Source organism: Sminthopsis crassicaudata, chromosome X, assembly GCF_048593235.1.
Source record: "Sminthopsis crassicaudata isolate SCR6 chromosome X, ASM4859323v1, whole genome shotgun sequence".
Classification (NCBI taxonomy): domain Eukaryota; kingdom Metazoa; phylum Chordata; class Mammalia; order Dasyuromorphia; family Dasyuridae; genus Sminthopsis; species Sminthopsis crassicaudata.
Genome location: NC_133623.1, coordinates 2,053,505 through 2,069,512, shown reverse-complemented (window position 1 = coordinate 2,069,512; position 16,008 = coordinate 2,053,505). Strand labels below are relative to the sequence as shown.

Sequence of the window (16,008 nt, the reverse complement as noted above, 5' to 3'; positions counted from 1 at the left end):
GTCTGCCCATGCTCATCTTCTCTTTGTTGCTGTTCCAAGTCTTTCTGAAGCTGTAACTGCTCTTCCCTCCTCCCTTCCGGTCACCAACATCAGCATTGGGGAATTGACAATCCCGCCCTCAAGGAACTTACATATGATATGAGTAAGGGATGCCCGAAGATCTCCCTAAAGTGATGACTTTAGACCATCCTCAGTCAGGCTCTGCTACCTTTTCTCTGTGTGTGTGTGTGGTCAAGAAACTCCAGTGGCTCCCTATTGCCCCAAGAAGCAGAGGGAAAAGTCCCATTGGGCAATGAAAGCCCTTCCCAACTTGTGCCCGACCTGACCTTTCTAGCCCTCTTCCTCTCCTGCATGGTCCAGGCCATCTAGTCTTGCTTCATTTCCCACCTCCATGATTTTTTACATCTTGAACGTATTTCCACTCGCTTCCTCCAAAGCTCAAATGTCTCTGTGTGTGCTGGGTCATTTCCCTCATAGCATCTGACCTCCATCAGCCATCCCAGGCTTTTAGTAAAAGGTTCTTAGAGACGAGGGGGGAGCAGCCAGAGAAAGGCAAAAATGTAATCCCTGCGCCCCAGAAACTTCCCTTCTAACGGGAGACGGGTGACTACCTGGGGCCGGCCTCCCGGAGGGAACCCAGGCAACCAGTCCTCCCTTTGGCTTGTGGGGTGATGTCCTGAAGTCCCCGGTCCCTCCGTAGGGGGCAGACGGGGCTTGCTGAGATCAGGTAGAGGCAGACAAGTGCCCCAGGCCTAGTGGGTAAGTGGGGGAGCTCCAAGGCTAAGCTAAGCCTTTCCACAGAAGAAAACGGGTAGCTGGTCCTTTGGTGTCCCATTTAGTTGTGCCCTAGGAATACAGAAGAGTCGAGGGAAGCTTAGATGGATCCAATTGGACCTCAAAAGGTCACCATTAGGCATTTGAGCTCACTTTGTCCTGGAGCCAATGGGAGCCACTGAGGGCTTCTGAGCCAGGAAGTGATGCTCACAACTGCAGATGAGTTCTGATCATTATTATATTTGTTCAGAACTGAGTACCACTAGGGCAGGAGGTACAAAGGTCAAAGGGCAAGCCAGTGACCTTTCCCTGGCCAGTGCAATATTTGTGCAACTGAGGAAGGCTGGAGGGATGAAAGGCTGAGAGGGAAACTCGGGATCCCCAGAAGCAGCTTCTGATGGTTCAGCATGGGTGGGGCTGTCCCTTAGGCCAGCAGAAAGGTCCTTTCCACCTAGAGGGCTGGGAGGAGTAGGTGTGCAAATCCCAATAGCTATGGAGGAGATCTTGTGGCCCCGTGGACAGGAGGACCCAGCAGCTGGTCCAAGGGGAAGAGTGAGGACTGGCGATTCACAGGCCCTAAACGACCCAAACGGGGGAACTCCCAACTCAGGGGTGGGAGAGGGCCAGAGCTGGGGCAGGCCGTTGGGGTATGCTCCATCCTGAGCACAGCTCTGGGCCCAACTTCCCCTCCACTTGCCCAGCAGGTGTCAGTCAGAGAGAGGTCAGGGCTGGACATGGAGAACCGGAAAGCTGCAGCAGTCGCCCAAAGGAAATCGTGGCGCCTGCAGGGGCCCATTGAGGGAGAGACGGGACCAACAGGCAGGGAGTTGGAAGATCAGGAGAGAAAGAACAGCCTTTGGAAAGGGATAGTGAAGACTGAAGACAGAGCCCTCAGAAGGAGTGGGGGGCACTCCAGCTGGCAGCATACACCCTAAAAGCGTACGGCCCCAGAGAAACGAGAATTAGCCCAGACTCAGCGCAGGGAGGATCTGGCAATGCCCGAGGGAGTGTTGGAGGGGACTGGGCAGACAGTGGGGAAGTGCCATGTCTGTAAAAAAAGAAAAACGAATAAACCACACTTCCCAAGGAAAACAATCCGAGGCGAACACCTTCTCACCCTTGAAAGTGTGCTCTAAGGAGCAGCAAGTGCCAGGAAAGGAAAGTGGGCAAATGGGATGCTCCAGGGGAAGGGGGAGGCCGAGACTGTCGGCCCCCCAGAGTAAAGAAGGGCCTGGTCCGACGAGGCCGGGGGGAGAGAGGAGGGAGGGAGAGCAAGGAGGGGCAGCAGACAGGGAAGGGGCCAACAAGGAGGTCACGGGTAAGGCAGGAAGGGCCACAGAAGGGGCTTGGTTGTGTCGGCTTTGCAATCCATGGAAGAAAGGGAGTCAGAAGCAAAGGGAAGAAGTCATCCTCATTTCCATGGCTTAAGTCTGCTAAGTGCTTTATGGATATCTCATTTCATCCGCACCGCAACCCTGGCACAGAGACCTTATTATTGTCATCCTCATTTTACACTTGAGGAAACTGAGGCAGACAGCACAGTGATTTGCCCAAAGTCCTGCAGCCAGCAAGTGCCTGAGGCCGGATTTGAATTCAGATTCTCCTGAGCCCCCCCCCCCGCCCATGTGGGGCCCCCTAAGTGAGAGAAGCAACGATTGGTAAGGATGCCCCATTCCTAGAGATTTCTAATGACTCCTAGAGCACTGAAGTGGGGGGATCGGCTCCCTCACACTGAGGGCAGCACAGAAATGGGGAAAACCGAGCCCTACTGGACGTGGCCACGGGAAGCTGAGGGACCTCACGCCGGATGGCCCCAGTCTATTACAAGAGCCCCCATTTATATATATATATATATATATATATATATATATATATATATATATATATATAAATATATAAACACTTCATACACACACACACGCACACGCACACGCACACACACACGTCTTATTAACTCCCTTTTCACAGACGAGGAGACACATTCAGAGGAGGGTATAGGACTTGGCCAGAGCCAGCTAATTAACACGGCAGTCAGAGCTGGGAGTCAAAGGCGCATCCCGCTGACTTCCCAGGACCAGCATCCGGGTATCCCAGAATCCCAAATCCCAGCAAGGCGGCCAGTGAGAAAGAGGGCCTCAGGATGGGCTGGGGTGAGGCAGCCAGCTGCCTGCCAGCCTCTCCCTGCCCCACCTCCCAGGGAAAGCTTCCCTCCCCCGGGCCCCCACTGTTGGAGTTGCTGAGATTGCCGTCCCCTGGGCCAGAGCCCGACTTTTCTGCCTCCTTCAACCCCAGTGCGGGAGCTCCCAGTAAGTACCAGTGCCCATGGTGAACGATGGGCCGCACTTGGCGGGATGGCCTTTCTCTCCCTCCTTTACTAGCCGGAAACTCCCCCAAGACAGGAGCCTTCCCCGTAGTCGCAGCAGGGGCTCAGTGCAGACCGCCTGACCGATTCCTTCTGCCAGGTGTCTGCTCGGCAACTCACTCACTAAGCTGCCCACCTCGCCGATCTGTGCCCAGGGGCTCTGGCTGTGAGTGTCTGTACCAGGGGCTGGCCAGGTGAAAGCGGGAGAGGGCAGCCTAAGGTGCTCTAAGCTTAGGAGAGGGCTGGGAAAGGAAGTTACCCAGCCTCCCCTCCCTTCCTCCACTTTGCCAGGAAGGCTGGCCTGAGTGGTATCTGTCGGACCCAGAGTCCTGGGTGGACCACGTAGACCTGGAGCCCAGACCGGCTCCAACCTGGACCTCCAGCCCAGACCTTCTAAGCCATTCTGTAGCACTCAGGCACTCTGGGATGTCAAAACCAGGAGGACCCTTTGAGGATCAGTGTGACAGGAACTGAAAGGGAAAGAAGTGGCGTACCCATAATCCCACATGTCAGTAAAGGGCAGGGTAGAGATTTCCAGTCCAATATTCTTGCATGGCTAGTCTCAGTATGGCTCCACCAGCTAACTAGGGGAAAGAGACCCCTTTTCTCTTCCCTACCATGTCTTCTCTCCCCACCCCACCAAGCCCTTCTCCCTTCCTCCCCTCAGCTCCTTGCACCCCATTTTTATCCCTCTCTCCTTTCCCACTGTGCTCCCTCTTCCTTTCCCCTTTTCCTCTTCTCCCTTCCTCCTTTTCCCTTCTTTGTTCCCCTTTTTCCCCTCTCCTTTCCCACTGTGCTCCATCTTCCTGCCCCGCACACTTTTCTTCCTTATCCCCTTTCCCCTTTTCCCCCCTTTCTCCCCTCTCCTTTCCCATCATGCTCCCTTCTCTCTGCCCCTATACTTCTCTCTCCCTCTCCTGCACACTCTTCTCCCTTCCCACCGTGCTCCCTCTTCCTGCCCCCTTTCCCCCCTTCCCACCGTGCTCCCTCTCCCTACCCCATACCCCTCTCTCCCTTCCCTTGAGCTGCAGCAGCCCCATGAGTCCATTCCAGAAGCGAGCACTGGAGCTGCAGAGCTTGAGGCACGCCCTGTCCTGGCTCTGCTTCCAGTGGAGCTGGAGGGATTCCTGGGTCTCCATGCGATGGAGACCACTCGGTTTGGTGCCAGAAGCCATGGGTTCAAATCCTCCCTCAGCTACCTAACAGCCAAATGACCCGTACTGGGCCAGTCTCCTATGCGTAAGGGGGCAGTTAGTGGTTTGGAGAGGAGAAGGAGATGGAGTCCAAGAAGCTCTCGGCTCGAGTGCCCTGTGAGCCATTAAAGCCCAGAACTCCACAGGATCTTTCTGCTCCCCTCCCCACCTTCCCACAGGGGCTAGAAGAGAAATCAGCCGCAGAGCCTGGGGAGCTCTGTCCCCCAGGACTGTAGGACCTTGGCCACGCTGTAAGTACGCTCCTTCGGGTTCTCAGACCCCTGCCCGGCAGCTGGAGGAGGAGGTCAGTCACCCTCCCCACACCCTCTTAGTTCTTCCTTTCCCCAGCGGAAAGAAGCCCAGGCTCCAGGAAGAGTGGCCCTATGTCCCCACCTGGCGTGGCGCTCTGGGCCCCAGTCCCAGGGCCAGCAAAGCCTCCTGTCGGAAGGCCTCATAACCCACCCACCATGGGCCAGCAGGATCCAAGGCCACACAAGACAAGGATATTTTCCTTTTCTAAACCAAGGCCTGCGCTGCTCTAGGAAGTGTCCTAGGCCTCGAGCCTGCCCCAAAGCCCCTCGTTCTCCTCCCAGCCTCAGCCTAGAGAGGGAATCCCTGGCTCCAGCCGGCCATCTTTCCATCCATCCATCCATCCATCCATCCACTCACCTGTGGCGGCGGCAGCTCTTGGCTAGTCCTGGATACCGTATGTATGTGTGCTCGGGGGATGGGCAGGGCCCAGCGTGACCAACCCTAAAGTTGAGCCAGGGGCGAGTGGGCCATAAATTAAGTGAGCCAGCACAAACATTAGGATATCCCGAGAATAAATCTCCAGCAGGATCTGGAGCTCCGCACTGGTCGGGGAAGAAACAGATGGAGGGAGGGATGTTAAACCCCGAGCTCTTCTCTCCCCTTCCCCAAAAGACCCTCTAACTTGCAAGGACGGTCCACAGAGGTAGGGACAAGGGACCCCAGAGGCTGAGGAGACGGGATTGGGCCAAGGCCACACAGGTGGGTAGGAAGTGAGCAAGTCTAGAGAACTGGGGCCGCGCTTTAGCTCGATGCCTCCCAGGCCGCCGTGGTCCCAATCCTTGTACCTCTGGTAAGTCCCATGGCTCGGGCCTGATCCTGGCCCTGCTGGTGCCTCTCTAGATCCACTGGCTTCCCTTGGCCCCTTATGTGGGATCTGCTGCCCTCCAAGTCCTGTTCTGGTAACGAATCAAGGAGTGCCAAAATGAGCTGCTTTTCTGTGAAACGAGCCCTTCCAGGCCGTTTCTGCTGTTTGCCCTCCTCAGCCCCTCAGTCTCCCAGCCCGAACCTGCCTCTCCCATCCCTTCCCAGGCCCCCTGGGTGAGGGCCCTGTTGTCATCTTGGCTGGACCCAAATGCTCCCTATACCCATCCAGGAGGTCCTTTCCATGGCCTAACTATGGAGGAGGGGTCTAGCTCCACATCCTCTCCACCAAGTGCTTGAGCCTGAAACATGCCCTCTCCTGGTCCATCCCCTTGGACCTTTTCCCAGCCAACAGAGGCACTGCCAGCCTGGCCTTCCGCTGTACTCCCTGCAGTCCACTGAGCTCGGAGGCCTTCTCTTCTGATGGGAATTTGACCCTCTAAGAGGCAAAGAGACTCTTAAGGTGGCACAACTTTTGGAGTCGAACCATAAATAGACTGCAGGGCTCCCGACTTATCATCCAGTACTGCTCCCTCCTCCATCTCCCCATGCCCCCTGCTATGCGATGGAATCCTGTTCAGGTCCCTGGACCTGTGGGCTCATTAGACACCCAAAAGGATCTTGTTGAAGTGGATGCTGCCTCCCACAATGCACCTCATCTCTCCCTTCTCACCCCGGGCTCTCCCAATTGTCCCACTTTCCCCAGAAATCCTTTCTAGAGGTTCTGCCCACCAGGGGGGAAGCCTTCCTCTCAACTTCCCACCATGTGGATACTTGACAGAGGGAACTTCCTGAGGCCGCCTCCCCCGGGGGTCTCCCCATCCTTCCAGCCGCCCGTTCTTGCTTCCTGTGTGGCTCTCCTTGGAGTGTAGGCTTTCGGTATCCCCGGCCCTTATTTAACACAGTCCTGGCATGTGGCAAGTGCCCAGGAAAAGCTTCTTGGCCAAATGGCCTGGGGTGGACACCCCATTAGATGGAAAGGAAAGAAAGGGATGTGGGGACCCAGGGAGAGGGAGAAGTCAGGTTGGGTCGGCCTGGACCAGGAACCGGAGTGTGGAGGTAAGCAGGCTCCAGTGGGAGGCCTTAGGGCCACGAGGCTGCGGGAGCTGCTTTTCACTGCTCCCAAGCCACCAAGATGGATCTGCCACTGAGCTCTGTCTGCTTGCCTCCTCCCAGAGTCCTTCGGGGAAACGCGATCAAAACGATTGAGGACGGGGCCTTTGCTGAGCTTCCTCACCTCGTGGAGCTGTGAGTGTCACTCCATCCCAGGGACCAGGGCCTGCTCACGGGTTTATGTTGACAGGTGGGGGTGGAGAGGCAGTGAGCCCCCCCCCACTTCAGCCTGACCCCACTTGGCCTAGAGCCATCTCTTTGTGTCCCATTGCAGGGCAGAGAATCCAAGAAAGTCAGGTGGAAGGTGCTTTCTTAATATAGAGAATGGGGGGGGAGGGCCTTGGGACAAGCAATGGCAGAACTGGGGGCAGAGACCCCCCATCACCCCCCAGGCCCCAAATGGGGGCCCTCTCAACTGGAGCTGCTTTCTCTCCTGCAGAGACATATCCAGCAACCAACTGGCCGAGCTGCCTCCGACACTATACGAAGGCCTCCAGGAACTCCAGATGCTGTGAGTCTGAACTGCTTTGCTTTTCTAGGAGCACCCTTGGCCTTGTTGTTGGCCTCCGAGGCCTGAGCCTCCTCATCCCAGTGTGCTGGAATTGGCCCCAAATCATTGTCCTTGTGGATTGTGGGGTGAAGGATGAGAAGCTTGGTGGGGGGAGGAAGAAAGACAGCCCTGGGGCATCCACACTGCATCATTCCCCTGACCAAGCAGAAGGAACGGTTTCCCATAAGCCTCACCGCGCCTCCTCAGTCTGACACCCTAAAGCCAATGTGGCTACAGAAGCGCCATTGCTGCCATGGAGGTCACACGGGAAACTGAGGCTGACATTTCCCCCACGATGCCTAAGTTGGGCAGTGCATCGGGCAGGGTGGGGAAAGGGCGGTAAACAACCCCTCCCCCTTCTCCTCCCCACTCCCAGGAACATCTCAGCCAATCCTCTGAAGGAGATTCCCTTGGACCACTTTGACAATCTCTCCCACCTGCAGTCGCTGTAAGTGGAGGAGCCTCTTGGCCTGGGTTATGGACTGGGGGGCAGAGGGATGCAAGAAGGGGAGACTGAAGACCTGGACTTTAGAGCTGGGGAGCCTCGGTACCCATCCAATCCTGGGGTTTTGTCGCTGAGGAAGCTGAGGGCCCCGGATGCCCAGTGACTTCCCCCTCAAGGGGCAAGACTTCTGCTGACTAGCCAAGTCCTAGAGCGGGATGGGGTTAAGTGACCCCCTTTCTCTCCTCTCACTTCAGGAGCATGAAGGGCATGGAGATCCCCAACATTCAGAGCCGCATGTTCCAGAAACTGGGCAACTTGTCTTACATGTGAGAGCCTGGGGGGAGAGAGACGGGGAGGCTGGCTAAGGGGCGGCGGGGGTGGGGGCCAGAAGGAGCCTTTAACTAAACACCTGGGGGATGTGGGGCAGGGGGATGGGGATCAGCGGCAGCCCAGGAGGCACGGGCCTCCTGTGGGGAAGCTGGGGGGGGATGGAGCGTTAATCCCCACATCCTTGTACCAAAGGGGCCTCCAGCCGGGGGCCTCCACCAAGGTCACTGGCTCCTTAGCAGCCCCTGGAAGCCAGAAAATTGACCAGCTAGGTCAGTCTTGGGGGCCGTGAGAAAGCTTATGGCAGAGGCCGCTTGGTCGTGTGAGAAGGGCGTGGATGGGAGAGGGATGGAGGGACAATCAGGAAGGGGGACAGCACGGAGCACTAAGGAGGCCCCACAGTCAGAAAGTGACCTGGACCAGTTGGAGAGACCATTCAGAGCAGGGGGATGGGCCCCCAGCGTCTGCTTTAGAGTCACAATAACAATGGCTGGCATTTATCTAGTGCCTACTGTGTACTGGGCTCTGTGCTAGGCACCTTAGAGCTCTCTTCTCATTGATCTCCACAGGAAGGGGATAGCCTGGTCCCCATTTTACAGTTCAGGAAACTGAGGAAGCCACAGGTTTGGTGACCCATGTCACCACAGAAGGGCCTGAGACTAGATTTGAACCCAGATCTCCTTAACTTTGAATCCACCGTCTGTGGATTCTGCTGCCGGATGTGCTCTGCTTGGGCCGGGGGGTGGGAGGGGGCAGGGCTAGGCCAGTCTCTTTTAGGAGCCTGTAGGTTCCCTGGAACTAGAGGTCACCCGTCCCCCAGGCATGGGGCCGAGTGACGGAGGTACAAGGCAAGCCAGAGACAGTCCCTGCCCTCCGGGAGTTCCCGTCTTTCGAATGTCCTGCGTCCCATAGATCCGTAGAGTCTGAGGTAGCCGCCGCCTGTCCAGTGTGAGATGGCGCAGGGCAGTTGGAGATGGGAAACGAGGTCAAGTGGAGTCTGGGCTGGGCAATGGTTCTGAGAATCCTCCACCCTGAGCTTCTGGGAGCTGATGAGATTGCTGAGGGGGACGGTCTACAGGGAGAGGAGAAGAAGGCCTCCCCATTGGTCAGTGTGGAGGAGGAGACCTGGGAAAATGCAAGAGGAGAGCGGCCCACGGGAAAGGGGGGACTGTCAGGGCCCGAGGCTACAAACCCTGCCGGGACTGGGCCTGCCACCCCCTTGGCCAGCTTCCTCCACAAGACTCTTCTGTGCTCCTTCTCTAATCTCCGATCCCCCCACCCCCGGCTACTGATGCTTCCCTGCCATCCCCGAACACCCCCAGGTCTTCCCCATCCTTCCTCAGTTGTTCCATCCAGCTGATGGGTTACCATAGTGTGGCTCTCCCTCCCCGGAGGCCTAAAGTGAGCGGCCTTCATGGCCCCTCCTTTCTCTTCCTAAACTCTGCGGTCTGCCTCCTGACTTCACCCCCTGTCACTGCTCTCTCCAAAGGCAGAGAAAGGGTGACACGATGCTCCCAGAGGAAGCTAGAGGTGGCCACGGTGGTGGTCATGGGGGAGGTGGGGAGGTGGGAGTGGTGCTGGTGGGGTCCCACTCCCTCTGTGGCTCCCACTCCCACTCCTGAACCTTCCTTCTCAGAGGACCAATGCAAGTTTGCAAGAGAAAGCAGAGGGGGCGACTGGAGGCACTGATTTTTAGGGTGTTGGGCCAAGAAGGGCGGGGCTGGCCAACAGACCCCGAAGGCTGGAGAGGCTGCTGAGCCAGGCCCATAGCTTTTCCTGGAAAGCTTCCAGGCGGCGGAAGGCACGGGACAGGAGGCTCGGGAGAGCCTGGGGCGAGCCGCTGGGAGCCCCGGGGCCCAGGTTGGGGCGCCTCGGATTCCCAGCCAGGTGGTGACCACCCCTGTCCTTCCGGCCCCTCCCTGCAGCTACTTTGACCACTTCCAGTACTGCAGCTACGCCCCTCACGTGCGCAGCTGTCAGCCCAACACGGATGGCATCTCTTCCCTGGAGAACCTCCTGGCCAACCTGCTCCTGCGAGTCTTCGTCTGGGTCATCGCCTGCGCGACCTGCCTGGGCAACCTGTTCGTGGTCTGCATGCGCACCCTCATCGTGCCGGAGAACTTCCAGCACGCCATGGCCATCAAGTGTCTGTGCTGTGAGTGACCGCCACGGGTGGTCGGAGGCCCTGCTGGGCAGAGGGGGGGCCGGTGCTCCTGCACCTCTCAGGCATCTGGGATTGCCAGCTAGATTTAGGGTTCCCTGTGTTTCTTTCGCCCCAGTCCCTGGGGGGCGGTGATACAAGGAAGGAAGGGAACCGGCCTTTGTTAAGTACCTGCTGTGTACCCGACACTGGGCCAAGCAGGGATCCTCACCGGATCCTGAGGGGAAGGTGATGTTCCCATCCTCATTTTACACTTGAGGAAACAGAGGCAGATGTGGTGTGTGTCTCATTCAGGGTCATCTTACAGATTCCAGGCCCTGTGCTCTTCCCACTAGTTCTGAGCAACAACACTTGTCAGGCCCATGTTCCAAATGGAGGAAGTGAGGCCTGAAGAGAATCTCCTGTACCCAGAGTGCCTTACTGGGTGCCCTTGGGGAACTTCCATGCTAGGTGGGCGATGGGGCCCTGAGACCTCCAGAGAGCAGGTCCCTGAGACCTCTGCAAGGCCTGGCCTTGGTTTTCCCCTCTGTCTGTGAAATAGTGGGCTCTGAGATGCACCAGTTCCTAAATCCAGAAACGACCCCTCCCAGCACTCTAGACACTTCCAGGTGTGTGTGTGCGCTCTCTCCTCACACACACACACACACACACACACACACACACACACACACACACACACATACACACCCACGGGCAGACTCCCCACCACCCCAACTCAGCCCAGGCTCGCCCGCCTCCCCAGGATGGCCGTCTCCACTGGGCCGCTCTGTGTCCCCCCACCCCAGGTGCCGACTTTCTCATGGGCGTATACCTGTTCTTCATTGGCGCCTCGGACCTGCGCTACGCCGGCGAGTACAACAAGCACGCCCAGGCCTGGATGGCCAGCTCCCAGTGCCAGGCCGTGGGCTGCCTGGCCATGCTGTCCTCTGAGGTCTCCGTGCTCCTGCTCACCTATGTGACGCTGGAGAAGTACGTCGGCATCGTCTTCCCCTTCAGCCACTACCGGTCCGGCCGCCGGCAGACCCTGCTCACTCTGGTGGCCATCTGGCTGGTGGGCTTCACCATCGCTGTGGTGCCCTTCTGGAGTCGGGGCCCCTTCGGCAACTACTACGGCAGCAACGGCGTCTGCTTCCCCCTCCACTTCGACACGCCTGACAGCGCCATGGCCCAGCACTACTCTACGGCCATCTTCCTAGGTGAGGGGGCCCGGAGGGTGGGCTCTCGGGAGTGGGGAAACCCCACAGATAGCTTGCTCCACAGAGCTGTGAAGGGTCGGATCTTGCCGGACAGCTACCAGTTGCCAGCTAGGTTGGGGGAAGGGAGAAAGGCTCTCCCTGGCCCTGGGGATGGCATCAGAAAAGACTTTGTGAGGGAGAGGGGGGCTAGAGCTCCATCAGAGGGAGGTAGAAGTGACCAGGTGAGCACATCCCATCCATGCACACCATTCTGTGCTGCCACAGGGGTCAACCTGGTCGCCTTCATCACCATGGTGATAGCCTACAGCAGCATGTTCCACTCGGTCCGTGTCTCCCGGGCCCGCTCGGCAAAGCCTGGCTCCTTTGCTCGGGAGGTCTCTATCGCCAAGCGCTTCTTCTTCATTGTCTTCACCGATGCCCTCTGCTGGCTTCCCATCTTTCTCCTGAAGCTGCTGTCGCTGCTGCATCTGCAAATCCCAGGTGCCAAGGGCGAGGGGGGATTCTCCCCGAGCGCCCCTCTCCCTGCCCGCCGGCCCCTTTCTCTGACTTCTCTGTCTGTCTCTGTCTTTGGGTGTTGTGGAGGGAACTTGGGGTCTTCAGCCAGGGCTGACATTGTGAAGCAGAGGCCAAAGGGGGAGAGGGAAGGGATGGAGAGAAAGAGGCAGAGCCCCGCACAGATGGAAGACTTGGAGTGGGAAGGGACATTTTACAGTAGGAGAAACTGAGGCTTGTTTGAAGTCGCTCCACTTTTAGCAGCCAAGCTAGCCTGGGGAGCACTTTGGGACCCGGCCGGTCAGGCTTGGGGGGGCGGGCCCCGCTCCTCTGGTGACTGGCCGCCCCCGCCTCACCCCACCCCCCACCAACTCCTTAGCTACTATGTGCTTCCCTCCTCAGGCACGGTCACTTCCTGGGTGGTGATCTTCATCCTGCCCATCAACAGCGCCCTGAACCCCGTGCTCTACACCATCACCACATCATCTTTCCAGGAGAAGCTCAAGCAGTGTCTGCGGCGCGACGGGCGCCCCCAGGCCACCGGGCCCAGCTTCACCCTGGTGCCGCTCTGGGCCCGCGACAGGGACCCACCCGAGCTGGCCGGCCAGCGCACTCGGAGGACTGAGCTGGAGATGGAGGACTGAAGGGGGAGGAGGCCCAAGGGGCCCTCTGTGGGTGTGTGTGCGTGAGTGTGCGTGAGTGTGTGTCTGGGTGAGTGCGTGTGTGAGTGTGTGTGTCTGCGAAAGAGCATGTGAGTGTGCAGCTTGTGTGTGCATGCAGTATGACGCATGGTGCACACATGGGTGGTGTGTGCGTGCACATGCATGTGGCTGTGTGTGGTGTGCACCTGTGTGACGTGTGCATGCATGTGTGACTGTGTGTGTGCAAGGAGAGATCAGGAACTCAGATCCATATGGCGCTCACTTTGAGCACAGTCCAGCATCTAGAACCCAAGTTGTTGAGAATGTCCCAAGCTGCCTTTGCGGGGAGGCGGGGGTCCCACCCCCAGCCTGGCCAAGGCCCGCTCCCTCCCACAGCAGGTCCAGCCTCAGGACAATTGCCTGGCGGCCCCCAGGCAGACCCTGGGTGCCAGGTGGGAGGGGTGGGCGGGAGGGGTAGGGGCGGCCGTGGCAGCCTCTGGGTTCTAGCTCATTCGTACTCTGGGAGCAAACGTCACTTACCTCAAATCAGGCACTGGGAAGATGGGCCTGAAAACCTAGGCTCACCCCAGCCCCAAACACAGATACACAAGAGACACACATGCAAACATATACATCACACACACACACACACAATCGCACACTCACACATACACTCATACACACTCACACACACACAAACACACACACACACTCACACACACACACACAGACACACACACACACACACACTCATACACACACACACACAGACACACACACACTCACACACACTCACACACGAGTTGCCTGGAACCACTAGTTCACATTTGTCTGAGATGTTTGGGGACCATATGAGAGGTTGGAGAGAACGCAGACATCTCCCCAACCTGTGGCCGCACTGTCAGACCTCACTACAGAGAGCATGTGGTGCTCCAGGACTCACCCTCTGACCTCAGCACCACACTGGCACACTCACACTTCTGCTTCGGCGTTCCACAACCCAGACCCGCCCCAGCCCTCGCCTTCCCCCACAGATTCTCCCCACCAGCCACTTTGGGGTGCCCCCACAGGCCCCCCTTGCCAACAGGCAGCCCAGCCCTCTGTCTATCTATCTTCTCCCCGCCTGCGGGCACTATCCAGGCTACTCCAGCCGCATACCCCCAAAGTTGTGCCCACCACCCACTATGCCAGTTTGCCCCGACCCATGCCATCCTGGTCTCCATCCTCCCTCGCTCTCCTCCCCCAAACAGGACAGCCTCATGGGCTGATGGATGTCTATGTATAGACATTTAGATGGGATACGTCAGTGGAGGGATCCCGGGTCCTTTGCACCCCCTCTTCCTGCGCAGTTTCCCACAAGCTCATCCTCAGCTTGGGCTGCCATCTCCTCCGGACGCCGACAGAGGAGCAGTCAGACGGAGCACTCCCTTGACCCAGCTCTGTTCCTAACTCGATACACGACCTCGGCGTTTCCCTCCCTGGGCCTCGGTTTCCCAAGGCCCAGCCAAAGGGGAGCAGGCTAGCCAGGGAAGGTGTTCATTTATGATATTCAGAGGTTGGGTTGAAAAAGAAGGAAATCTTGAGCGGCCACAAATTGTGGGATCGGATCCCCAATGGTGGCCAGTGGAGGGCGCCCTCAAGGCCCTTCTGGAGGGATTGGAGGGGGGGCGTATAACCCAATTGGGTACCTTGGCCCAGCTCCAGCCAAGGAAATCCTCCAGCCTAGCTGGCCTGCCTGGGGTGCCAGAGGGTATCCAAGTCTCAAGTTCTGAGCAGGGAGTTCTCCCTCACCTGGGGCCTGCCTGGCATCACCTCCCATCCCCAAGCGCGTCCCCAGGATGGCGGGATGGAGAGCATGAAACAGACAGTGGCCTCTAACCGGGGTCTTCAGGACCCAGGGGACTCCTTTAGAGCATATTCTCAGGAAAGCTGGTGCCGAATCGTGCAGCAGCCTCGGAGGCACGAAGCCCAGGCTCAAATGCTGATTCCCACCCGGGTGACTTTAAGCAAGTCCCACCCTGCCGAGGTCCTGCAGGACAGCTCTCTCGGCATGGTGGGGGGGGGGCGGGAGAGGGGACACCAAGTCCCTGCTCTTGCCCAGGTGGGCTCTTTCCTCCGTTCTGGCTGCCAGGGGATACTCCTTTGAGGGAGGGGGACCAGATCTCTTCTCACCGGGGCCCCTCACAGCAGTAGGAACAGAAGGGGGAGGGGATGGAAAGAAGAGGGAAGAGGTCAGAAGGAGGGGAAACCCTCTCCTAGGCCCAGCTGGTCACTAGCATCCTACCCCCAATCTAGGGCAGCAAGAACAGCAAAGGCAGAGGCAAGGGACAGGCCCATCTGCAAGGGCACCCCCTCTTCCTGGCAGGAGATGTACTGAGGGACTCACCAATCCCAAGCTTTTCCTGCTCCCGGAGGGGGCCGGGGCTCTCAGCCCCGTATGTGTCCCTTGACGTACCTTCAGCAGGTACAGAAGACACATGAGCATTTATTTACCTCCCACACTAGGCCAGATGCTGTATGAAGGAACATAAAGCAAGGCCAAGACTAAGGCCTGCTCTTAAGGGCTTCCCTGGAGGTGACAACTCGAACCCATTCGGAGGAAACACGGAGCCGGAGACACACAGTAGACTCAGAGGGGACCTTCTGAGCAGTGGGCTGAAGGGGGGAGGAACTGGCTTGCCATCCCCTCTCACGTTCATTTCTGTGTAACTTTCAATGGGTTCTGCCACTTTCCTGGACCTCAGTTTCTCCCTTGGTAAAATGGGAGTGTTGGACTCCTGGAGTCCACCTTGACATGTGAGCTTGAGTGCTCAGGTTCTGGTCACCCAGGGGCCAGAGGTGGCTCCCTTGATTGGTCACCCCCTGGAAGTGGGCCCAATGCAGAAGGGAAGTAGCCGTCCCCCAGTTCCCACCCAGCAAAGCTGAGAATGGGCTTTCTGGTCCGGGGGGGGGGGGCACATGGAAGCGGGGAGAGGTCCCAGGGGCAGCTGGCATCTTGGCACATCTGGCACAGCCAGCCTCCACTATGGGAGATGACCTCCCAGGTCTGCCCAGCACCCAAAGCTCAGAAGGCCTCATCCAGTGTGAGAGCTCCCAAAGAGCTGGGAGTAGATGTGGGTCCCAGCCCCCCCAATAGGGGGGAGCATCTGGGACTTATTCCTCATAGCTAACCCTTTGATTGCCATCTCCCTGGCTCCAAAATTGACCTTCATTATGGATCTACTGCCTGCCGCGTTGGCATTTCAGACCAGTCTGAGGCTTTCTGATCCGGCCGGTCTCTCCTCCCACAATTCCACCGGCCGTGTGCCCTCCAGACCTCAGCAAGCTCCCTCTTTTTCAGGAAATGTGCCCTGGCCATCCTGATCCCTAGGGCCCAGCAGGCACTCAGAAGCCAGGCTACACCATGTCCAGTTCATCTCTCCAAGTAACCGGGGCCATAACTGTGGCGCCAGGGGAGAGAAGCCCAGGGCTTTCCCTGCTGCTCTGGGATGGTCCTCTGGCACTGAAAGTGTCTCCATCCCAGGCCACTTCCTTCTCCTTCCTAACAACACTCGTTCTCCCACTCCTAGCCGGGCTCAAGC

General features: G+C 58.1%; 1 protein-coding gene across 1 annotated transcript in view; it reads left to right on the top strand.

Moving 5' to 3' along the window:
• Window positions 1–12,752, top strand: part of LOC141548303 (relaxin receptor 2-like) — a 39,600-nt gene extending 26,848 nt beyond the window's left edge. Inside the window, exons 9-16 of the mRNA XM_074277081.1 lie at window positions 6,679–6,750; window positions 7,055–7,126; window positions 7,542–7,613; window positions 7,865–7,936; window positions 9,863–10,092; window positions 10,884–11,294; window positions 11,559–11,774; window positions 12,189–12,752. Coding sequence (XP_074133182.1) covers window positions 6,679–6,750; window positions 7,055–7,126; window positions 7,542–7,613; window positions 7,865–7,936; window positions 9,863–10,092; window positions 10,884–11,294; window positions 11,559–11,774; window positions 12,189–12,430 — 1,387 coding nt within the window. The 3' untranslated portion in view covers window positions 12,431–12,752. The remainder of the gene's footprint in view (window positions 1–6,678; window positions 6,751–7,054; window positions 7,127–7,541; window positions 7,614–7,864; window positions 7,937–9,862; window positions 10,093–10,883; window positions 11,295–11,558; window positions 11,775–12,188) is intronic.
• The last annotated feature ends 3,256 nt before the right edge of the window (window positions 12,753–16,008 follow it).